General features: G+C 38.6%; 1 protein-coding gene across 19 annotated transcripts; it reads right to left on the bottom strand.

The window, feature by feature from the left end:
- Window positions 1-238: 238 nt before the first annotated feature.
- Window positions 239-23,681, bottom strand: LOC133526449 (zinc finger protein ZFP2-like). Of its 19 annotated transcripts, none has more exons than XM_061863082.1 (22): window positions 23,515-23,681; window positions 19,819-19,990; window positions 19,023-19,236; window positions 18,626-18,691; window positions 18,242-18,334; window positions 17,589-17,672; window positions 17,218-17,362; window positions 14,986-15,096; window positions 14,784-14,894; window positions 14,483-14,593; window positions 14,251-14,361; window positions 13,679-13,762; window positions 12,960-13,043; window positions 12,521-12,691; window positions 12,153-12,323; window positions 11,045-11,215; window positions 7,029-7,098; window positions 6,317-6,478; window positions 5,570-5,707; window positions 5,012-5,118; window positions 4,503-4,585; window positions 239-4,369 (listed from the first exon to the last, which is right to left on the bottom strand). In XM_061863082.1, exons 2-21 carry the CDS (start codon window positions 19,851-19,853, stop codon window positions 4,515-4,517), a joined length of 2,310 nt encoding a protein of 769 aa, XP_061719066.1. In that variant the 5' UTR covers window positions 19,854-19,990; window positions 23,515-23,681; the 3' UTR covers window positions 239-4,369; window positions 4,503-4,514. The 19 variants fall into 19 exon arrangements, with proteins under 19 accessions (XP_061719066.1, XP_061719068.1, XP_061719069.1 ...); XM_061863084.1 differs by having other exon boundaries at window positions 19,032-19,236; XM_061863085.1 differs by having other exon boundaries at window positions 19,023-19,224.
- Between the last annotated feature and the right edge of the window lie 1,303 nt (window positions 23,682-24,984).

The following is a 24,984-nucleotide window of genomic DNA, read 5'->3' as shown; positions in this document are numbered from 1 at the left end:
AAATGCAGACGAACTGGTCAAGCAGCAATCAATTAAATTTAGCGAACATTTTAACGGAGACACGGTTTAGTGCAACCAACCCTTCAAGAGTGAAATTATAAGTTACCACAAGGAATTTTAAAGAAACCATCACTATGCAATATCTTACTTTGACTTTGGCACCGATACTCTTTTTCAAAACTAAATGATTTTGATTGAGCTGGTTCTAGCTAGGGGTGATGTAAATTAAAACAGAAAGTTAGCCACAAATATCATGGCACGTTTATTTTTCTCCACTACATGGCGACTTCTAAAAGAATCGTGACTTGTTATTTTGCATTTCACATAGTTTCTTTTTTTATTAGAGCTCTGCAAATGAGCACTAAAGAATAATTTTACAATGTATATTTTTCCATAAAATTAAATAAACTCTGTATTTATTTTGATCTCGATATAAATCACTATGAACTGAAAAAAATTTAAAACACTTTGTTAGTTCGCTAATTATATTGATTGATGAGACTATAATAAAGAGTACATTTAAAAAATCACATTAAAGCATATACATAATGCTGACTACATAGACACTCTTACAGCCCCGCCTACTGTTCAGGTTGCATACTCAAAGTATAACAATAAACAATAAGGATATTCATAAATTTCATAATTCACATAATATGAAGATTTATAAGAAAAAATCAAAAATATTTGACAAAATATCACAAGTAGTCAGACTATAAACAAGTAAATAAATGATTCTCGTAAAGGAGGCTGTAAGAGCGATATTCGCGTGCAGTTTAATACACCACAGTTAACAAACCTAACTTAAACTAGCCTAAAAATTTTAACAATAAGAAAACAGTTTAGTAGTTAAAAGTATTGGTCATTAAAACTCTGAAGAGCTATAACTAAATGACAAACGTACCAAAACCATCATGCCATGATGTTTGCTTAGAGACATTTTTAATAAAAATTTGGAATTAAATTATGTAAAGTACTCCAAAATTTGGTTAAGTATGGCTTACAGCCACGTATAATTTTATTATAATATAGATGATAATTGTAAAAATAATAGTGACTTAGAAATAGCTCTCAGTATATAAAAAAAAGTTAAAATCCTTAGGCTGTACTCTCATAATGATTACAATGTAAGCAACGCAATAATTGGCAAAGCGGAAGTTCGCATAAATCTAATGATACAATAGAACTAAATATATGTACCTTAGACATTATGATTACACAAGGCTCACTGTTATCTGCTTGTTAACCTACACGATCCAATGTAACTGGTCGACGGCGGGGCCGCCTCTAGACTAGGACTCGGCCTCAAGGAAGTATACATTACACTCACGGGATAGGATATGTACGATTTCAATAACCCAATGTAAAAGGGGCTTACAAAACAACGGGTTGGTCCATCGCAACAACCGCTGATGGTAAAAAAATAACAAAAAATATAACGCTGCCAATATGAATTCAAGTGAGTATTCTTACGTTTCAATGTGGATTTCTTTCTTTTTTAAAGTAATTCAGTCTTTTCTACGTTTGAAAATAAGTAGAGGAGACGATAAAAACTATTTTTACGGTTACGTAAATTGAAATGGCTCATTACTTCTCTATATATTATAGTAACTAACATCGGTATGTAAAATAGTTTAGCAGTGAAGGCGCAAAATAATAGATCCTCTACCTTATTGCCAGGTTTATGGTCCTTCACTGCTGTTATATTATATATGGGTCCTCGTGTCTTACGAAATATATTCCCAGTGAACAAATTCACCAGATTATGTACATGAATGTACCTGCATTAATCGAAAAAGTCAGAAATATATTTCGTAACAAACAGGACCTTACGCCAACGTCGGGAATGGCTCGGCTAGGGTGAAGTACCATAGCTCATATATGTATAATTTCAAGAGAAAACAATGATAAAGAAAGTGAACAAATTATAACGAAAATATATTATTAATTCTAGAAAATAAAACGTGATCACCCTCGCCGCGCCACATTGAAGTTGAAACGCAATATACATTTATATATTTTATATGTACCTAAATCGCTATGTTGGTGTTTCTATTTCCATTCATATATCTATGGATAATACATGGTGTCAACACTGTGGAGCACCTAAAAGGTAGTGCCACACAATGCCGTTACAAACTATGTTTTATAATTTTCAATGGTGAGTTATAATGGTAGCTGAAAGATATATACTACTCGTAAAACTCAAGTTAGTTTGTCTAAATAATACTGTTCTCAATGGCTTGGTAAGAAACTTACTAAAAGTGTACAAGAACTTGAAGATCTGATAGTCGTAATTTAAACTTATATTTTTATTTCTGGGCAACTAAATGCATCCTTCGTATTCATATTACCGTATTTTATCTTAAAATATTGTGTACATATTTTTTTATTTAAAATGATAAATGAGATATTGGCCTATTTTCTCGTGTTTTCTTTTAAATACAGAACTATCAAAATATAAAAAAATATCGAGGACTATCAAACAACATCCATATGTATATTATTATATGTACATACATCTACAAGGAAATTTTGTTTTTATACCCAAAAGTAGTCCCGCACTAAGTATTCTAATTTTAGTCGAACGATGTTTTCCTCAATGTCGACTCGTATTTTTGGTAGATGACTCGTCGTTAGTCTCTATTAATTCTATCGTGGATTGTTTTCTTTCCATATCAATCAATAAATAAACCCTACCAATATTTACAATTTCTAACCCAGCACATGGACACACGCAACAAGATGGAAATAAAATAATGCATCTATGCAACAAGGTAAACAATAACAAGGAGAAAAATAAATCCAAATAAAACAAATAAAAAGTATGATGTCGGTACGTAACACACTAAGAGAAGGCGAGTACTCTTACAATATTCTATTTCCAATTCTACCCTGACCTGCAGACTTAACTAAACTTACTCTACCACATCATTTACAAGAATGGCACCAATCTATCTTTGATATCAAAATGGCAAACCATAAGGAACCCCCGCAGCGGACACGGCACTGACCCGTCCCGAGTGCACGAACGTCTCGAGATTTTGGAAGACTACTGCGCTATATACTATTCGTTATTACTATTATTCGACAAACGACTAAGGGAAATAAATAGTATGGGCTTTTATCGATTTTCCTTTGTGATTCGGATAAGGGCATATATACTATATTATATCCTAATTGGTAAACGATAACACTCTTGTACGACATTTTCAAGAAAATACTCTAAATGAAAATTCACATTGAAAATTAGTTAATGTATATGAAGTTTAATCAATGGTGTTACGATGATATTGCCTAATGTCGCTATCCGCTAGAAGGCACACAAAGTTTAGTAAGAAGCTTCACAAATTATTCGCTCTGTCCGTGCAAGCCCGCCGGCGCGGGCGCACTTATTGCCTACGAGTCCCGGCCGCCACCGGCCGCGGTGGGCGGCGTCACACGCATTGAACACTGAACATAACTTTACCAACCAACGCAATACGATTCAAAAATATTGCCAATTTTATGTTGCAACAGGCACTTCTCTGGATTTCTCCAATAAACATCATATTAAAGTTATTCATTTTGTGAAGCTTTCAATATTGCCTCTGAGGAATCTGCACTTTGTGGAATCATTTGTACTTCTTCATTATTATTAGTTTATATGAACTGGAACCGTTTTATGGGAGTACTACGGGAAGTATCATCTAGTAATTTAATCTTTTCAGTGATCAAAATACGTCTCATCGGTAACAGCTCTATAAAATTATCCGACTTCATTATTCATTATACACCGACACATTCTATTTAAGTTAAAGCATCGCAATAAGATATTGTTACAATTCACTACGCCTTAAGAAGATTTTATGTATACGACAAGCGAACGGCGAACGTCAAAATTTAGAATTTCACAGTTGGAGATTTACCATTCACGATCCAAAAGTTACCACTAAGCAAATTAGAATATGAGATCAAAAATTTAGGCCTACAATCTATATGATGAGACTTTTTTTAAGTAACGATTTATGAATGCCACCACGAAGCTTAATATAATAATGTGATGGTATAGATAAATCACAGTTGTGGATATAATCACAATGCATATCATAGGCGGTACCGCTACTGACTACTCGCTACTCTCGTCCTGTTGTGATGTCCCCGGCGGCTGCAGTGGCGCGTCACGCCCGACGAACTCAACAGTAGCTAAACAAACTCCTAGCAAACAAACGATCCGTGCCTGGTCCATGCCCACAATCCAGACGGAAACAACCGCCCTCCTCGATATTGATGACTTTTATATTTTATTCTTATTCTGTAAATAGCTGCTCTTGTTGATGGCTGCCACACAACTTTATTGCACTCGGGCCGCTTACAAGTCAACTGAGAGCTAAAATAAAAAAAAAACACATCAAACATGTACATAATAGAAGTTTATTCTTTTTACAAATTGACAAGATCCGCTATGAAATCGAACTAAATATAAATCTGCAGAAAAGTGCGTAAAACAAAACAAGTGTTACCTATTGTGGCGATCAGTCTGCCAGGTGCATCTGACCCGACATCTGGGGCTGCGGAGTGGGGGTGTGCGGCGGAGGCGGCGAAGCTGTATAGAAACAATTAGAACATTATTTGGAAACATATACATACCTACTAATGTTTAATCATATGTGCTAACGAAAAGATTATAATTAAAAAGACAAAAACTAATGAGCTTATGATAACTTGAATATACTTTGAAAAGAGTCGTTTGTCAGTTGAGCATAGGGAATCATACTGTCTTATTCTTATATTATAGGGTAGTTGTTTTATCCTCTTGTGTGCCACGATTGTTTTTATTTTTCAAATAGTTTTTTCGAACGCAGATCCGCGCGAACGCGTATTCTACTGTTACTAAGAAAACTTGCTTGCCACATTATACATATAGATGGCGCTGACATGCTACCACCATTCTAAGTCGTCTGTTCGATTCATATGTCTGAAGCAAAACACATTTTACAATAAAAATAAGGTAGGCACACTTATTACTTACATATCGACGCGATTGACTGTGGCGACATAGCAGACATCTTGCTCGTATCTTGCATAGAAACCTGCGTTCCTTGCGATGTCATATAACGATTCACCATAGGAACAAAGCTAAAAGATAAAATTGTTGGAATTATTTTTTATGGAAACCACACATATTCCATTGTTATACCTAGGATGTAAGAATATAACTTATATAACACATAAAAAGAAGTGAAGAACAAGGATTTTTTATTAAATAGTTTAGGAGAAATAGCAGTAGATTTTGATGAGATTCCCAGTTATCGTTGGAAGTACAGGACCTCTACTAAAAATCTGGACGTGCCAGCGAAATTTATAGCCAAAATGTGTGAACCAAAGTGAGGTGGTTGAAAGGCTCAAATTATAACTCTAAACGAGGAATCAAGTGAACGTACAAAAGTTTCGTGTTTTATAATATGGTTATTTGTACATAACTAAAAAAGTACACAGTATAAAGGGCAGTCAGTAAAATGGAATTTCATATCGTCCTTTCGAGAACATATTTCTTTTAACTCATTGCCCTGTAAAAATGGACATATACCTTAAGTCACACACGCCGGGCGAATCAACAAAATTGCTGTTGTTCGCGTTGTTGGTGTTGGTCGCGACGTTGTTTATGGTTCCGATGCTGTTGGCCGACACGTTGCTGTGGTTGTCACGGTGCACGCGATTGTGATGTCTGCATACAAGAAAATAAAGCCCAAATTAGAGCTAAGGCTTCTTCATAGACAGACTAATTCTAGGCAATTTAAGAAGAAGATATTGAAGATACCTGACAATGATTAATTTAAGCTATTACTCGTAGTTTACTTCCAAATATTAATTCGGCATTTCAAATTACAAATAATTTTAGTCACATCAAGTAATATTATTTTCTTCCGAAGTCCTTACACTTTTTAACTACCGGTAATATTTTGCGATGTAAATATATAGGTCACTAAGAAACTTTTACTATGTGACCCAATCTTTGTCATCCATCCATGTGTCTTCTGATCGTGACGTTAATTAGATATTCATATAAATAAATAAATATCATAGGACATTACACTAATTGACTAAGCCCCACAGTAGCCCCATAGTAGTAGTCACGAAGGCTTGTGTTGTAAGTACTCAGACAACGATATATATATATAATATACAAATACTTAAATACATAGAAAACACCCATGACTCAGGAACAAATTTCTGTTGGTCATCACATAAATAAATGCTCCTACCGGGATTCGAACTCGGGACCATCGGCTTCATAGGCAGGGTCGCTACCCACTAGGCCAGGTAGAATATGTACCGTATTAAATAGCTGTCGCGGACGAAGGTGCGGCCGCAGACGCTGCACTCGTAGCAGGAGCCGGCCGAGTGCGTGCGGATGTGCAGCGCGAACTGCGACTTGGACGTGAACGTCATCGAGCAGCGGTCGCAGTTCAGCGGCTTGTCGGCCACGTGCGACCATCTGCCAACAAACGGATTGGTCGATTGGCAACCAAACATGTGTGAGCGCTCATATAGACGGCGCACGCGCTAGCATGCTATTTTAGCTAAGTATAAGTATTGAGGTTACATCGAATTAGCCGCCTGATAAAATGCCGCACCATAATGAAACTCCCAGGATGCGAGTGCGTGCGCAAAATAAAATATCTTTGGCACACGTCACGTGACCAAACTCGAAACGTCATTGAAGATTCTGATGACGTCACAACTCTCGGATTGACACTGTTGACAGTTAGGCGATAAACAACAAATGACAAATGTCAGTTGACAGTTCGTATCTTCTACGTGTGTATGTAGTTATGTGTCAAACCGTAAACTGTGACATCACACAATTTTCAAAGAGCGTTTTGGACGCCAAAGCATCGGTCAAAATGTATTTTGTTAATTTAACATATTTAAAGCCGTTTTTAGTATAAAAGTTGAATTTTAGGGCAACTTTTAGTTAATATAGAACGTAATACAAGCGTTTCAAAAAATTGGAAACAACCCTATTTAGAAAATGAATATATTACCTGTGTGCTGTTACGTAGCTCTTGACGGCGAATCGTTTTTGACAAATGTCACAGGCATAAGGCCGTTCCCCTAAAACACAAAAAACAAATGACAAACACAAAAATCGAGAAGTTGCGATTCGGACTATCTAATTAAAGCACACTAATGAAAACTGATTCAGAAAAGATGTAAACAAAAAGCAAAAGTGAAAAGCAAATGAATGTTAGAAAGACGGCAAGATGCAATTAGACAATGATGCATTCTGAAATCAACGAAGCCAGGAAATTATAATAAATAATAATTAAAATGATGATGCAGCGAATGATAGGAGATATTATAACAAGTTGTCGGTGCCACATCATTGGGTCCAGCATGACAAAATGTACCTGTTATCGCAGTTTGCCGTCTTCGTAACTATGCGTGTAAGCGCTCTGGTAACGCGGTAACGAATTAACACAAAACAACTAATTTCTGGGACTGAATTCAGAATAAATACTGGCATACTCCAACAACTGCCTCTATGCAACAATATGTACGAAGCAAATAGTGTTTACTATTCCGCAAACAAAAATTAGTACAACAAGGCGCTTATATACCTAGCCACAACCACAACATACAATTGCTGGCCAGTAACCAAATGATACTCGTATTTTCTTAAATGCCCAGTTATCAACAATTTATATAAACCAATAACTTTAAAAGCTTGTGTGAATATGTTACCGAAACACGCGTTGTGTATTCTAAATGGTGTTTAGAGAATTTTCTACCATTTTGTGATAAAATACATGCCATTTATTGAACTCCAACACACAAAATAAACTCACTCTCAAGTTAGAAGGAATCAACCTGAACTAACCAAACAAAACTACATAATGGGCGTTTCGAAAACGACATCTGGTGAGTAATGCGAGGGTTGATTGAAAAATTCGCGGCCTGGCCAATTAAAAAAAAAACTTTTTCTTTTTTCTGCCGCCATTTTGAACTGTCATTATTCAACCCGAGTAATTTCAATTGGCGTCTATATTTAAAAGCAATTTTACGGCATTTTTAAAGTTACGTGTCGGTAGGTATCGTGAAAATGGAAAAATTAGAGCAGCGTGCTGTTATTAAATACGAGGGCTGCTATTTATATATCCGGAAACCGGGATTACAATCTTCTTAAATAGTATTTTTGACCTCCATGGTAAAATTTGAACTTTTTTAAGTACTTGCCGGTATATTTTTTCTTTCTTATTAACGCTAGTGTTTTGTTTTTGACGGGTTTTAAATGTCATCTCGCTGCAAGAATGGAACTCACTCGTGAAAATATTCGTGCTATGATTTTTTATGATTTTCGGCGTGGTTTAACGCAACAACAGTGCATAGATCAACTAACTTCAACTTTTGGTGATGAAGCTCCATCTAAAACTACTGTGTATCACTAGTTTAGTGAGTTCAATCGTGGACGTAGTATGCTTACGGACGAAGTTAAGGCAGGTCGCCCGAAAAACTTATAATAGACGACCGACATGTTACGTACCGCGAGATAGAGGCGACTCTGGGTATTTCTATGACTAGCATTAATAGCATATTACATGATCATTTAGCTGTAAAAAACTAGATGTTGGATACCGCACAACTTAACTAAGGAGCAAAAAGATGCTCGCGTCGAATGGGGCAATAAAATGTTAAAAAAATATAACCGTGGTGACTCAAAGGCCGTTTATAACATCTATACAGGTGACGAATCCTGGATCTATGCATACGATCCCGAAACGAAGCAACAATCAACGGTATGGGTGTTTCAAAATGAGCCGAACCCTACGAAAGTTACTCGTGCAAAAAGTACATTGAAACAAATAGTGGCCTGCTTCTTCGGTATTAATGGCCATGTAGCTACAGTGCCACTAGAAAACCGTAAAACGGTTAATTCAGATTGGTACACGACCATTTGCTTACCGGAAGTATTTGAACAAATTCGTAAAACTAACCAGCGACGAAGAATCATTCTTCATCATGACAATGCCAGCTGTCATACGTCACGCGAAACAACTCTATTTTTGGAAGGTCAAAATGTGGAATTAACGGGTCATCCGCCGTACAGCCCTGACTTGGCACCCAATGATTTTTATTTATTTCCCAATATAAAAAATAAATTACGCGGTCAACGATTTTCGACCGCTGAAGATGCTGTCGACGCATTCAAACAACACGTTATGGAGGTACCTCAGGCGGAGTGGCAGAAGTGCTTCAAAAATAGGTTCACACGAATGCAAAAGTGCATAGATCATCAAGGGGAATACTTTGAAAAACAATAAAACCATGTTCAGCCGTGTACGTTTGTTTGTTTTTTTTTGTTTCCGGATATATAAGTAGCAACCCTCGTACCTGCATAAAACAGGATTGACCCCGAAGCAAATTTATGATGATATGCAAAGTACATTAAGGCAATCCTGTCCATCATATACGATGGTGAAAAAATGGGCAGCTGAATTCAAGCGTGGACGAGATGGTATCGCAGATGACCCTCGTCCCGGGAGGCCAACAACGGTGACTAACACTGACAATGTGGCAATTATATGCGAAATGATAATGAAAGACCGGCGATTAAAGGTGCGCGAAATAGCTGACATCGTAGGTAAGTAAGTAAGTAAGTAAGTAAATATTCTTTATTGTGCACCATACATTTAAAAATACATTTAGGTATCTCTTATGAAAGAACTCAAAATATTATAGTCAACGAATTAGGTCTTTCCAAGGTGTCGGCGAGATGGGTCCCGAGGCTTCTTTCAGTGGAACAAAAAATCGCTCGCCGTACTAATTCACGTGAATGTCTAGACCTGTATGAAGCCGATACTCAAGACTTTTTGGACAGATTTGTAACTATGGACGAGACGTGGGTCCACCACTATACACCAGAGACCAAACAGCAATCGAAGCAGTGGGTTCGTCCTGGATCTCCGCCTCCCAAAAAAGCCAAAGCAATTTTGTTGGCCAATAAAGTCATGGCATCTGTTTTCTGGGATTCAAAGGGAATAATAATGGTTGACTATCTCCAGAGAGGTAAAACTATAAATTCCGACTATTATTGCGAGTTATTACGCAGATTACGCGAGGCTCTGAAGATAAAAAGACCTGGAATGTTGACAAAGAAAGTTATCTTCCACCAGGACAATGCACGTGTTCACACGTCACTAAAATCGATGGCGGAGATTGCCAAATGTGGGTTTGAATTATTACCCCACCCACCCTATTCACCCGATTTAGCACCATCGGATTTTCATCTGTTCCCCAATTTAAAAAAACATATGGGTGGTATGAAATTTTCAAGCAACGCCGAGGTCCAAGCTGAGGTGGATGCCTATTTTGAAGGTCTCGAGGAAAGCTTCTTCAAAAGTGGTGTAATGGCTCTGGAATCCAGATGGAACAAGTGCATTCAACTCGACGGGGACTATGTAGAAAAATAAAAATAAATTTAAAAACCTCTGTTCTGTTTTTAATATTAAGGCCGCGAATTTTTCAATCCACCCTCGTATCATTAACTCGATGATAAAATCCATATTAGCCGGTGATTCACAAGTCATTTCAAATCTTTAAAAGTATTTTCAAGGTTTTTGCAACAATTATGGAAGAGTTCTGCTAGCTGTTGGGGACAGTGTATAGTGTATAAGGTTGCTTCTCTACATATCATATTTTAGGATCTCGAAATCAGTCATAATTGAATCCCGATCGCGTAGTCAGCGTGAAACGCTTGAAAGTTGACAGATATCGCACTCATACGGTTTCTCACCCTTATAGGTCAAAGTGAGGCTTGCAAGTGAACGCGACTCCATGCACGACTGAATATTTGCTCAATAGTTTGATACACACTGCTTGCGTTGTTGTGTAGCAAAATCATGCAAGAATTGAGCGGATGTCACGCCTAATAATATAGAGAAGCGACTTGGGACCCAATTTTAGATACCGTCAAAGACCATTACTAGTTTTGTGGCATGAGATACTATGAATCGATCTCGAAGGCACCCAGAGCCGGGCCCCTAATCATGTGACGTCATACCAGTGTGAATTCGCTTGTGAATGTTGAGCGTCGATTTCTGCGTGAAGCGCTTGTAACAGACATCGCACTCAAACGGCCTCTCGCCAGTGTGAGTCCGCATGTGTATCTCCAAGTACGGCTTGCAAGTGAACGCGGCTGGACACTCCATGCACTGATACGGCCGACCTTGCACTAACCACCATTCAATGTTAGCATAGACCGAGGAATCATAAGACGCACAAAGTAGACTAATATACATACATTTGTATAGTCGGCATGCTTTTGAAAGCCAAAAGATGGCGCTGCATGATTAAGTTTATCAATCCAGTTACCGTAAATAAAGACGGTCAGCGCCATCGAGTTGAGCTGTCAGAACCCGCCTACAATATATACCACTCCACTTAGTGCGTTTTATTATTCCTATAGCTATATTACATTTGCGCCTGGATGTTTCACATTAGAGTTAGACACACCTTGACATGTTTAGGATTAAGTATGTGGCACCGACAGTTACAATTCATAATTTAGAAGGTAAATAGAATGTGATGATTTAGAGAATGATATAATGAATAGAGAAGCCAAAAAAGATCACGTTGTCCGAGTGGCGCGAATATATCTAAAATATTACTTTTACACCAGCAAGGGCAGGCTAGATGGAGTGGGTCGTTTTGTAATATTGGCAAAAAGCTATTCACATGTTTTATCGCCATCTTAAATGTCGAAGTAAAAAAATCCTTCAGATTATTTGTGCACTACCTTCCCAAGTAATTATTTAATTGAATTCCCATGCAATAAAACAGCCGGGACGAAAACATGGAATTAGAAGAACTATGTTCAGAATCTTTAGTTTGAAATGGCCCTCATACTGCACAAGTATTCTTACTGAATGCAGTTGTTCTGCTATTTCTTTTATTTATGTTAAAGTACGATTCTTATATCACCATCACCAATACATCTTTAATCATCACTTTTGCACTCAGCGAGACTGATCAACTACATGCAAAATATGAGAATCGTACTTGATTTCAGTTATATCTAGGTCCTAGGTAATTCGTGCCACCCAGATAACAGAATTCAATACATTCGAGTGTACATGTATAAAATAATGGTATAATGGAACCGGACATACCTGTGTGCGTTCGTTTATGTATATTGAGTGTGGACTTTTGCGCGAATCTCTTGAGGCAAACATCGCACTGATAAGGTCTTTCGCCTGTGTGCGTGCGATTATGGATCTCCAGGTACTGCTTGCAAGTGAAGGCGGCCGGGCATTGTAGGCACTGGAAAGGCCGTCCCTGCACTGCAAATTTAAAATTCCGTTAGTTACAATTTCGCACGGAAGCCTACCATCCCCAAAAGTAACCCACATCGTTCATTCATCCCTAAGTAGGACTCGCTCCCGGTACTAATTTTGAATGGCCCGTACCGATAAATTCGCGGTCGTTGTGTGCAAAAGTCCCGGGAGCAGGCCCTATTCCTACGCAAGTATGTCAGTACCTGAGTGGGTCCGCTTGTGGATGTTGAGGCTGGACTTCTGCGTGAAGCGCTTGAGGCAGATGTCGCACTGATAGGGCCGCTCGCCGGTGTGCGTGCGCGTGTGAATCTCCAGGTACTGCTTGCACGTGAAGGCGGCGGGGCACGACAGGCACTGGAACGGTCTGCCCTGGACTGGTGCCCAACATAGATATTATAGCAGCGGCCAGGCGGCAAGGACGCTAGGCGCCCCCGCTACGGAGATCGCGGCGCCGGCGCGGACTGGTCGCCGCTCGCCGCTAACTCCGCTCCAAATCTTTACGAGCCGCGAGACACATTTATATTCGAGAACACAAGCACGACAAATAAAATAAGAGAGATTTGGAGGAGAGGCAGAGTGTGAGTGGAGAGAGACATTGGGCGGGCGGAGGGCCAGTCCGGCCCGGCTGCCGGCTGTACCCACCTGTGTGCGTCCTCTTATGTATATTGAGGCTGGACTTCTGCGTGAAGCGCTTGAGACAGGCGTCGCACTGATAGGGCCGCTCGCCTGTGTGCGTGCGCAAGTGAATGTCCAGGTAGGGGCGGCGGGCGAAGGCCGCCGGGCAAAGCCCGCACGTGTAAGGGCGCCCTTGCACTGCGCCCAGTGCACACACAAAAGCGAGTAACGCACGTCGCCGACGCCAGGCCGAAGCCGCGCGAGCCGATCCCCGCCCAATCGATCACCAGCCGAATGGCAGCGGTGACTGTGTACCCCAATTTTGAACCCCTTTTGGACACGGTATAAATACCGACGCGCATGTGCGTCATTGCGGCGATTGCATTACCGCTTTTGTGAAAGAATTAATATTCATGAAGAAATGATGAAATACAAAAAATGATATCTCTAAAATCACCGATATGCATGTATAATGAGAGCGGATGACCGGCATTAATAAAACATGATAGGAGGAAATGAATGGTGAGTGCAGAAGAACGTAAAGCGCGCGGCGAGGAGGTTAACGATGTCGAGATGTTAGTCGAAAGCAACGAGTTCGGAAGCTTGAGTGGGAACGTAAAACAACGGGTTAGGCGGGCAACGGAAAAATAAGAACGAAGCATGATTCTAGATGCTGAATTTTGACATGGATGAACTCGTCTCTGATCGAGCTATCGCGTTAAGGTATATGTATGTGGGCTACTAACCCGTATGTATTTTTTCGTGCAAATTGAGCGCGCACTTCTGCGTGAAGGACTTGAGGCAGACGGTGCACTGGAACGGCCGCTCCCCTGCGAGCGACGCGACGCGGGACGCGGGGGGACAGAGAAACAAAACAAAACCACGATGGACAAATAATACCGTGCCATAGTAGGCCGGCCCGGACCCTCGGTCCTCCTCCCACCGGTCGGCTCTTTACTATGCTCTGCACTACCATGAGGGAATTATAAAGCACTTTATTTGTCCATCAGACATCTCTCTCTCCTACTTTTAACTTAACGAAAATCCTCACAACGTACACATGCTTTACTTGATACCGTTTGTGAATAGTTTTTGAGCGTGTGTTACCTAGTTACGTTTTGAGCATTACTATAAGACGCTTTAAAAATTACCCCGATTCGAACGAACGAAAAAATAGGTCAACTGGGCAGCCCTTAAAAACTATTCACAAAACGTGGGTGTCAAAGCCACAACAGCAAAGTCTGAGCTTTCAGAAGCCAATAATGAATTGTGGCTTAGAAACCGAATGCAAATAAAAATGTAATGTCAAGGGACCCACCAGTGTGTATACGCTTATGAGTGCCCAGGCTCGACTTCTGCGTGAACCTCTTGTCGCAAATGTCGCATTGATACGGGCGCACCTTGTTGATCAGCGATTGTATGTGCTCCTCTAGAAATACCAACAAAATTCAGCTACAACAACCGTCGACGCACCAGAATAATAGTGCCTGATAACGTGAGCTAATAACAAATGCATTGTCTACTTAAGGATTTTAGGGCAAAATGCCTACCGGTATGTATTTTCCCATGTCGGCCCAGGCTGGACTTCTGAGTGAAGCGCATAAAACAGATGTGGCACTGGTACGGCCGCACTTTCTCTAACAGGGCTCGTCTGTGCTCCTCTATAAGGTATACGATTTTCGATATAGCAACTCTGTTCCCTCTCAAACAATTAATGAATACACCTAGCGCGTTAACAGTCAAGGTTTGCTCATTCACACACATTCAGGGGGAGGTAGGCTACGCGTTAGTAAAACCGATCTGCCTCGAATAGCGACACGCATAAGTTGGCAGAAGGAATAAGGGACCCACCGGTATGAATTTTTCCGTGCCGGCCCAAACTCGATTTCTGCGTGAATCTGAGATAGCAGACGCCACATTGGTAGGGCCGTTCCTTGGCCAGCAGCGCGCGTCTGTGTTCCTCTGAACGAAATCGTACAAGTGAGAATAGTGACTTTACGGACTAAGGGGCAAAGTTACTATGAGCTTGGGAGGGTTAAGGAGAAGAACCCACCCGTGTGTATTTTCTTGTGGCGGTTGAGGCTGGAGCTCTGCGTGAACCTGACGCCACAGAGCTCACACTTGTAGGGCCGCTCCTTCACCATCAAGGCGCGCATGTGCTCATCTAGAACCCCAACACACGCGCTCACGACATGTCGAGGACCACCAACGGCCGGACCCCATTTTATGAAGCTAAGTTACAATTTTTCAAGCCTAAACCGGCAACACTGGTCGACAGACCTCTTGCAGTTAATTCTGCGTGTGTCAATCGCATCAACGTTGCAGGTCTATGCCTGTTAATGAGTAACTTGTAGCTTTATAAAACCTGCCCCCGGCGTTGCGAGTCCTCCACCTCCCCCTGTTTGCCTCACAATGCCTTCCTCACGCCCTGATTTATTTGTGTACTCAACACAACTCAAAAACTATTCACAATGTATGTTAAGCATATGTATTGTCAACTACTCCATGATGGAACTGTGTGTCGCACCAGTGTCGTTCTTATTTGGATCTATAACTATAGAATCAGATAGCAATAGATAAGTATCATAATTAATATGTAAATAGGTATATGTAGGTATCTATCTAAATAGCTCCATCCAGAGGCCGCGGTCAAATTTTCATGAGAACTCGATTTTGTTCAATATTAAAGAGACTAACGATCCTGATCTGTAACGTATACCTCGTACAACTTGGGTATACACAATCTAACATAAAAGACAATAGATATATTTAAATCTCGATCACACCTTTTGATCCCTTATTAATAAGAAAATTGAGTGAATGTCCTGTCCAAAGTGACTGGATCGAGCGCAAACCGTTTCATATCATTCTGTCATTTTGAATTGGACCTCATACAGTTTTCCCAGTAGTAAAGGACATAATAAAATACCAATTAGCTCGCGCAAACCTGACATACAAGCAATACAATACAAAAAACTCAATAAACAGTATACTTATGCAAACTTTAAAATAATATCGGTAATAATCACAAAGAACGTCGCAATTCCAAAAACTTTAGCCAATATTTCAAAAATAAATAGTAAAAAGACAATACATATAAAATATTCAATACATCAGGGCGTCAAAACAGGACAATAAGCAAATGTACTATAGGACTTGGCCAATAGGAAAAGATGTATAAAAGAAAAACTAAAAAATATTTAATTTCAGTCGCGGAAACAGGAGGAGGTTTACTTGAGTGAAAATATAAAAATTCAATATGTGACTCATAGATTTGTTTTGAAACAATCCCCTCATGGTACAATCAACAAGGGAGCTACTCTTCACTCTACTATAATGTAACTTCCATATAAAGAGGTATTGCTCCCTAAAACCTCCCTCCAAAAACGTGTTTTTAAAATCAACTAGTGTCTTTAGACAAATTAAACCCTACTAGATATTAACTCTTGCCTCTCATACCAATAAATTCTCATATCAATTTGGGTATTTTTGGAAAATAATCAAGAAATAATATGGAAATTACATTAAAATTGGACATTGGTAAGATGATACATGAATAACAATTACTGTTATGTGTAAGCCATTCATGTAGCATTATCTCTTCAATAATGACAGCAACAAAGAACAGAGATAACAAGACAATTAGTATTTATTAAAATAAAATTATAGCAAATCTGTTCAATGTGAATAGAAGCATGCTTAATTGTTCAATACTGTACTTTTTGCTATGCTACCACCTATATAAGGTTAGCACGCTAATGTTTACCGTCGACGACACACATTCGTCTCTTTCTGGCAAGAGTGATATGTAGTTGGCACGGTACCGCACGGTATCAAAGCAAGCAAATCTCTCGGTACGTGTACTTAAAGTTCATCGCAAAGTTCGTTCATAGACGAAACGATAATTAAAGTTAACAATGAAATTTTCCGCTTTTGTATATAGGCTGCCGAGCGGACGTTTAGGGTTGAGTCACGTCTATCAGGATCGAGCCGCATTTTATATATGAGAAATCGTCCGTTAGTATGAAGATGCGTAGGCTCCAAAGCTGAAAGCATGCTTATACGCACCTTCACACTAATGAACGATTTCTCATATATGCGGTTCGATGCTGATAGATGTGATGTGATGCAACCGGAAATATACGAAACGTTGTCGACGATAGAAACCAGCGTGCTGTGGCAGCACGGCATAAAGTACGCACAGACACGTTCAAGTAGACACTATTTTCACTCATAAGCGTAACGCGAGCGGCGATATTGCCTACTTAAACACGCGTCGACTTACCGGTGTGGACGCGCTTGTGCGTGTTGAGGCTGGACTTCTGGGTGAAGCGTTTGAGGCACAGATCGCACTGGAAGGGCCTCTCGCCGGTGTGTGTACGCATGTGGACTTCCAAGTACGGTTTGCGGCAGAAAGCTGCGTCGCAAACCTATGCCGTTCAAACAAATAGAATGGTTGGCATTATATGATACCAGGAAGAATTATCCTAAGTGGATTTGTTGTTTGTTAAACCATAGAATAGAAAGGTTTGTTAAACCCAGTTGAATATTAATTCTTATAGGATTCCAATAAATTAAATTAATTATACGTTTATTTCTGGCCTGGGCCAATAAATAAAGCATCTTCCAATTGAACTTAACGAAAAACACACTTACCGTGCACTGAAAAGGCTTGTTTCCGGAATGAAGCTTCATATGAACGTAATAAGATGAAGCGGACGAGAGTACCTTCCCGCAAACCTGTAAAAGGACAAGAATTATGAAATATCTGGCTCGAAGGACCATAAAAGTCCGTTTTTTTTTAATAGGTATATTCGGTTTTCAACCTGGAACCCCCGGGATATAATAATTATGTAGTACAGGTGGGGTTCCATTGGGCTTTTAAATATAATACGGGCATTCGAAACTTTCACGAACCAGGGATCCGTCTGCCATTATAATATGCTTTAATTTAGAGTGGATAAAGAAAACTATCCATAATAAGTAAAATGTATTCTTGTGTTATAGGAGAGTCTGTGTATAAATTTGTACCTATTTAAATAAAAACCCCAGGAGCTGACACACAAAACAGAAAACATATTTTACACAAATAGTAAGTGGGTTTATAAAAAAAAAGTAGGTAACTAGCCGGGTCCACACAGAGCGAGCATACGCGCGAGGCAATTTCCTCACGCACAATACGGCCAGTGTAGACGTGCCTCGGCCGAGGCAGCGCGCGCGTATTCCTCGCCCGAGCTCGCCGCCTCGGTCGAGGCACGTCGCGTGTGCTTGCTCTGTGTGGACCCGGCTACTCAGTAATTTTTTCTCACCTTACAGGCTTGTGGTTTTGATCGTGGTGTTGTTTGGCCTCCATTTGACACTTCCATTTTTGTTTGAACTGAACCCATATCGACGCCCAAGCCCTGTGAATAAGATAGTACTTTAAAATACCTCAAATTTATATTTATATACAGGTTGATTTTGTTATGGCCACAATCTTGAGGGGTGAATATGTAGGTCATACTGAACTACTTTTACTAAGGAGTCAACCCCGAAATCGAGAAAAAAGTCTGCTATTCCATAAAAAAAAAACATTGACATACACAAACCGAAACCAAGGCGATCACAGCCGCGAACAGATTACAGATTAGAGATATTAAGAAATACTTTAAGGTTTATTTAATGAAAACACGAGAACACTGTTGATACTTTACCTGTGAGCATTGGCGACCATCCATGTCCATTTCGACGCCTTCATCATCCATTCCTTTAAAGCTTAGCTGTAAATTTAAAACGTTGACATACACATCTCATATAATATAATTTACAACAACCTTTCCAGACATCTAAACAATTATCATAGAGGACTTAGGCCGCGAACTGGACGCAAGCGGCGCATTGCGCCGCGAGCGACAAATCAAGGGCATACATTTGGTCGACCGCAATGTATGAATGGCCTTGATTTTCTGCTCATCGCGCCGCGCGCCGCTTGCGTCTAGACCACTAAAACTGACGATTTGTACTGTTGTTGGCTTGCCTCCAAAAATTTGCCGACCCCGTGATCAGAATAACCAGGTACCATATAATCTAAACTAATGAAAAGGTACTAACCTCACTAACCACATCATCCTGCTGTAAATCTTGCTGGTGTTGTTGGTCCATCAGATCCTGCTGATGTTGTACTTGCTGTTGTACTATGAGGCTGTCCTTGGAGTCTTCGGGGTGGTGCTGGTTCATGTTGATGATGGCGTGCGAGTCGGAGCGGACGATCGTGGGCGGGCCGGAGTGGACGTGGGCGTGGGATGTGTAGAAGCTGGGGAACAAACTGACTTATGTTTATATTTCTTCATTCACAAAAATATTGCTTACAAACACTGCTTTTTTAATACCTCTTAAGGTATTAAGCCAAGTACTCATCAGTTATTTTATTCCTAGCATTCTCAGAAAACTTGGGAATGGGTAGCATTCATATAAGCGACATTCTGGATGAATTCTTCGAAAGTGGTTCAAATATGAAATTGGATAAGAACAATTAAAATGAGATCAAATCCAGAAAGGAATTCTCATTGGTCATGGGCAATGTAGTAAAAACATCTGGCCGCACAAGTTTGCTCTTGCGGATGTAAAAGACTACCATGATGGGTACTGATCAGGCATTCAAAGTCAAACACGAATATAGTGGCGAGGTGTTCGCCAAGACCGAAACATGGATGCTTGTTCTGGAGCACTCCACCATTACAGAAGATAATATCTTCGTTTCCAAGCTAAAACTCCCACTTTGTCACTTGCCATAAGGACACTGACAGGTTATTCATATTAAGATATAAGCAAATCCCAACCTTATGGTAAGCAACAAATTGGGACCTTTAACTAGACTTCGACACATATTATGGTGGTGTAGACTAACCTCATGGGCTCAGCCTTGATCTGCTGTTCGAACATGGATATAGTGGCGAGGAGGTCGCCGGGGGGCGGCACGGGGACGCCCACGCCCCGTGCCACGCCCCCGACGCCCACGCCCCAGTGTGCCGGGAAACTAATGGTGCCGTCGGTGCACCCCCATTCTTAACTGCTGCAACCTGCGAAAAATTTACGAATTAATGTAAGGGCTCCTCTACACGATGGCCCATCGTACGCCAGTCTAAGGGACGCAGCTATGCAGTGGAATGAGATAGTAATGTCACTTGCTCCCTCTGACGCATAAATGCGTCCTTTGGACTGGCCTACGCTGGGCCATCGTGTAGAGGAGCCATAAGATTTTTCAAAAACCATGTCCTCCTTGCAACTCCAGGAGTAATAAGTGTATGGTTTTCTTATACTAGAAGGGACAACCTGGAACCCATATTCATTTGGATGTATGCCCTCACCTCCAGCATCTCTGGCTCCATTCAGATTTATACTGTATAAAATACTAAATAAATCCAGATTAAAAATATATCTTTCTCATATTCTTTCATCTTTTTATTTCATGTTTTTTTGTTTATAAATTTCTTTTTGACAATCATACTATGTATTCATGTAAACTAAAAAGATACATTTTGTATGGAACAAGATTCAAAACAAAACCACACAGAAAGACTGCAGAGATTGTAACAATTTAAAGCTTATTTCATATGCGATTTCTGTAGGTTATAAATAATGAATTGAGGTTTCCCTGCCAAAATCTGACAATAAGGCAAGGCACTAGACTATTGATTCAGCCAATCATATATGTATACATATGCTGTTTGAGACCTGCGGGGCAACGAGCAACAGATCAAGGCTATTCATACATTGCACTCAACCAATTGTATGAACTATGAACAGCCTATTTGCAACTCTTGCTGCCCCGCCGGTCGCGTGCGTCCAGTCCACGGCCTTATGACCGATGTTTTAATATTTTGTTCCGTTAGATAGTTGTGAATGGATTTTTTGTCAGATATTTTGTAGGTGACTTCTTCATAACATATTTTTTTTATTAATTAATAATAATTAATTTCTCTCTTGGAAATACACTGGCATAGTCCAGTTCCTAAAATCATGTTACATGCCTGTGTTGTGAGACTTTTAGGGTAGACCAAGGCTAATGAGACCATGACATATAATCTGTGGATATTTAAATACTGCACTGACATGACTGAATATTACAAAAGGTTTTTACTCTTACTCTGCAAAGGGAGTCCAATAGGCAATATTACAACAGATCTGATTGATCCAGTGATCCAATACGGCTTGGTCTACAATGGTGTCTTTATCCTAACATCCTCTTTCTTCTAACAAATTGTCAACTTCAGGTAACTTAAAGGGCCAAGTGCGAGTTGGACTTGCCCACTGAGGGATACATACATTTTTTTTTTACAAATTTATAGTTCTCTGTTTTGTAGTGTAAAATGATATTACTAGCCAAATTTCATAGTTCTAGGTCAACGGGAAGTACCCTATAAATTTTGATTCCCTTGAGTGTCGAAATTTTACGTTAACTTAGAAATTTATTTTTCACAACTTCAAGGGACTGTAGACTTAGTATATGGTTTAAAATCGCCTATTCGCCACTAAAGGGTCAAGACAGATAGACGGATGGACAACAAAGTGATCTTATAAGGGTTCCGTTTTTTCCTTTTGAGGTATGTTACCCTAAAAATGTATAACTTTGTTTTTAGACTTATTGGAATTATTCTGAATGTGCCAATATAGTTTGCTATAATATTTACAAAAGGAGGAGGCACATTTGTATGGACACTGGCCCATGAACCATAAGAATAAGTGACATACCATCAGAAAGGTTTTTTTATATACTCTATTTTATTTGTAGTGAGACTCGTCAAATCTGTTTAAAAAATATATGACAAAAACATAAGAAAACGAATAAAAAACTTAAGTTTCTTGACACAAAATCATCAACATTAAAAAAACCTTCATGATACCCTACCCTACCCTAGGATATAATTTCTCTAGAATTTGAATGTTTTACTGTAATATTTCAATGTGTATATTAAGATCAAATAATATTTCAATCAATCTTAAATTTGACATAGAATGTACCTGACATATAACTGATGTAACTTGGCATTATTAATAAAGTATTTGTATTTGATCTGCGACACAAGAACTTAGTATCGAAAAATACTATACATATAGTCACATTTTTACCTACCTTTTGTGAAAATAACTTTTTTTACACAAAGATTTGGGACTACCTGCCATAGTAAAAGTTTTACAACTTAGAATAACCTATCCGTTGACAAACCGCTTGATCTTATTGGTCAAATGGGCCAATTAGCCCACCCTCCTTTATTGGCCTTATAGTGAATATTCAGAGTAGGTACTATTAGTTTTGTAATAGGTAGCATATCCTTCGATTTAAATCGCAGGAATTTCCAAATTATTTCTAACAACAAACAACAAAGCTCTAAAACACTCCGGACTTCTAGAAACTCAATGCATTCTAATCAAATGTGTTATACACAGAAAATAAAAATAAAAAAATTTTCAATAACTGTTTTATTAAATCATATAAGTACAAAAGAGAACAAAAATTTTATTTTACACAAAAATAGAACCTGCTTTTAAAACCCATGATTTAAAAAATACATTTTTATAACACAATTAGAGAATTTTATATTAGGATTAAAGTATGCTTCATATAAAAACAAGTAAATAATTTAATTTAATAAGTAACATTTGAGTGTAATTTCATTTGTCTGATTAGAATACATCCTCAATATTCTCATAAAGTAGAACATCCCTTAGTCAAGTCACTACGTAGGATATTATTAGTTATCAGTATAATATATTAATAAACAATAACAAATTTATTAAATTACAAAACCACAATATTAACTACAAGCAAAATTGTTAACATTGAGTAATAGGCTCTAAGGTTACGTTAACCGAACAGTTCATGCAGAAGGGCCAATGACCAGCGAAGTTAAAGCTCTAAATACCTACTGTCGCAACCTACAGTCTAGACTTTGCTACGGGTATACATATACATTTACTAATAGGTAGGTAGAACAGCTATGTATAGATGTACATATAATACAGTACACAACGCGCGGTTATCTACCATATACATACATCGGTAAGTTTAGAAATGTTTTGAAACAGTAAACAAAAACATTTGCTATAAAAGCAAGAGTATAAATTGTTTTTACGCAAAAATTAAATGGCGGAAGCTCACCGACCGTCTGTCTCCACCCAGCCTCCCCCCCAGCCATCAATAAAATGGCCAATTCGTTATTGAATTTTGTCCCTAACTTTCAGGTCGAAGCTGCGCGATGCCGCCGGTTGTTATGCGATTTGTTAAATTCACACCGCTACTACTCAATGTAAACAATACAAGTTTATAACGCAATAATCCCTACTATTTTATAGAAAGTTATGTCACATCGTAATTTAAAGTACACAAGGTACATTCAAATGATCGTTAATAATCAGTAAACATAAACACCGCACACTAATAAAAGGTTCTTTAGTCAAAATACATCGACCTTTCGAATAGCGAAGGCTCATTCCCTTCGCAAATTTATTATTATTTCTTTTTTATGCAAAATGGTAAGGTCTTATTTGTGTCTATCTATAAATTTATTCATTATATATACGGCAAAAGTAAGATTCTACTCACATAAGTATATAAACACCTATTTACAGTTGCGTGTATAGAAACACATAAATTACAGCACTAATTACACAATTTCGTTAAGATTGGCCATTCGAATTATGTTTTTCTTTAGACACCGATATAAAATGGCTGCTACCTCATTGTTCTGCGCGTTCGTTCGTGCGCATAGAAGCCGTGAACGCTTGGGGACGACTTCTCCGCCAATTAAAATTATGGCGCGAAATTTAAGGCGCCATTAAATTGATTTTAATGTCCATGTTATACGAACAAATTTATCCTTGCAAACCGGTAGCTCAACGTTACAGTTATATAACAAAATAAATAAACTGTAACGAAAATGATCACAAACATTGGGAAATATAATTTGGGATTGTAATCTAGAACATCGTTCGCCGCAGTTTTATTTCCATTGAAAGTTAATGTTATCTGACGATATTGATGCGGCCCGCCATTTATATGATGGTCCAGTTGTCTTGCCGAGTTTGTGTGTATATGACAAATTGAACAATAAAATCTTAATGTTTTATGATTTAACGAGCGTAATTGTTCCATTATTAGTTACTTTTTCTTATAAGACTTTATTACGAGAATACGGGATCAACCACCTCTGCAGTTTACCTAATTGCACTTAAAAGGTGAGGTAGGTAAGGTAGGCGATTCAAAAAAAAAAATTAACGTTGATGGTAGGTGGTACCTGCATTCTTTTAGTGGGTAGACATATACATACTTACTTTACTCTTTGAGGTAGACATTAAAATGGTGACGTAATTTAAACGTTACAACATATGTTGTAATTATAAAAATCTGATTAAGTTCTAATCATTATACTAAAATAGGTAATTAACATAATGCTGTAAGAAAGATACTATACGATTTATATACATCTATTGCGTAGGCACCAGATCTTAGACGTAGGTAATAAAATAAAATAGGTATGTACCTATATTAATGTTTATGCAGTTTTAAAGCGCCGGTCGTTTATAGGATAATCCGGTGTTGTTTACTTCGTCTTAGTCGGTTGAGTATTAAGACTGGTTTCGGTGGTATAATTAACTGAGCCTTAATTTTAGCATAGTTCGATACATATCATATCGTAAACTTGTTATACCCAATTATTGATCGTGCACATCATATTTCAACAGAAAGCTTGAAGACTGTTGTAACAATCAATTATAAGTAAATTACAACCGTAACACATCGTAAAATATCCTGTACAAAAGCATACAGCGATGAATATCTCTTTATATAAATAACTACTATATTATTTTTTTACATTCGTAGACGACTAGCGACAAAACTAAAATAAAAGCTAATAAACCATCTTAATAACATAAAATAAAACTGACTGTCCTACACGTCCTGCAAATCCAACAATCTTTATTGATTAAAGATTTTAATTTTAAAATTGACGCTTATATCGTTAACTATACAAGCTATTTTCCAACACCAATAAACGTTTTCTACAGTACAAAA

The sequence above is a fragment of the Cydia pomonella genome, chromosome 16, assembly GCF_033807575.1.
Source record: "Cydia pomonella isolate Wapato2018A chromosome 16, ilCydPomo1, whole genome shotgun sequence".
Taxonomy (NCBI): domain Eukaryota; kingdom Metazoa; phylum Arthropoda; class Insecta; order Lepidoptera; family Tortricidae; genus Cydia; species Cydia pomonella.
Note: the sequence above shows the minus strand (reverse complement) of the source record. Positions and strands in the feature narration are given on the sequence as shown.

Coding starts and splice junctions, on each gene's coding strand:
- LOC133526449 (XM_061863082.1), bottom strand. CDS start 19,853: ATGTTCGAACAGCAGATCAAGGCTGAGCCCATGAG. Junction 12,324..12,520: donor CCACAAGCGGACCCACTCAG/GTACTGACATAC, acceptor TTAAATTTGCAG/TGCAGGGACGGCCTTTCCAG. Junction 11,216..12,152: donor ACATAAACGAACGCACACAG/GTATGTCCGGTT, acceptor AATGGTGGTTAG/TGCAAGGTCGGCCGTATCAG.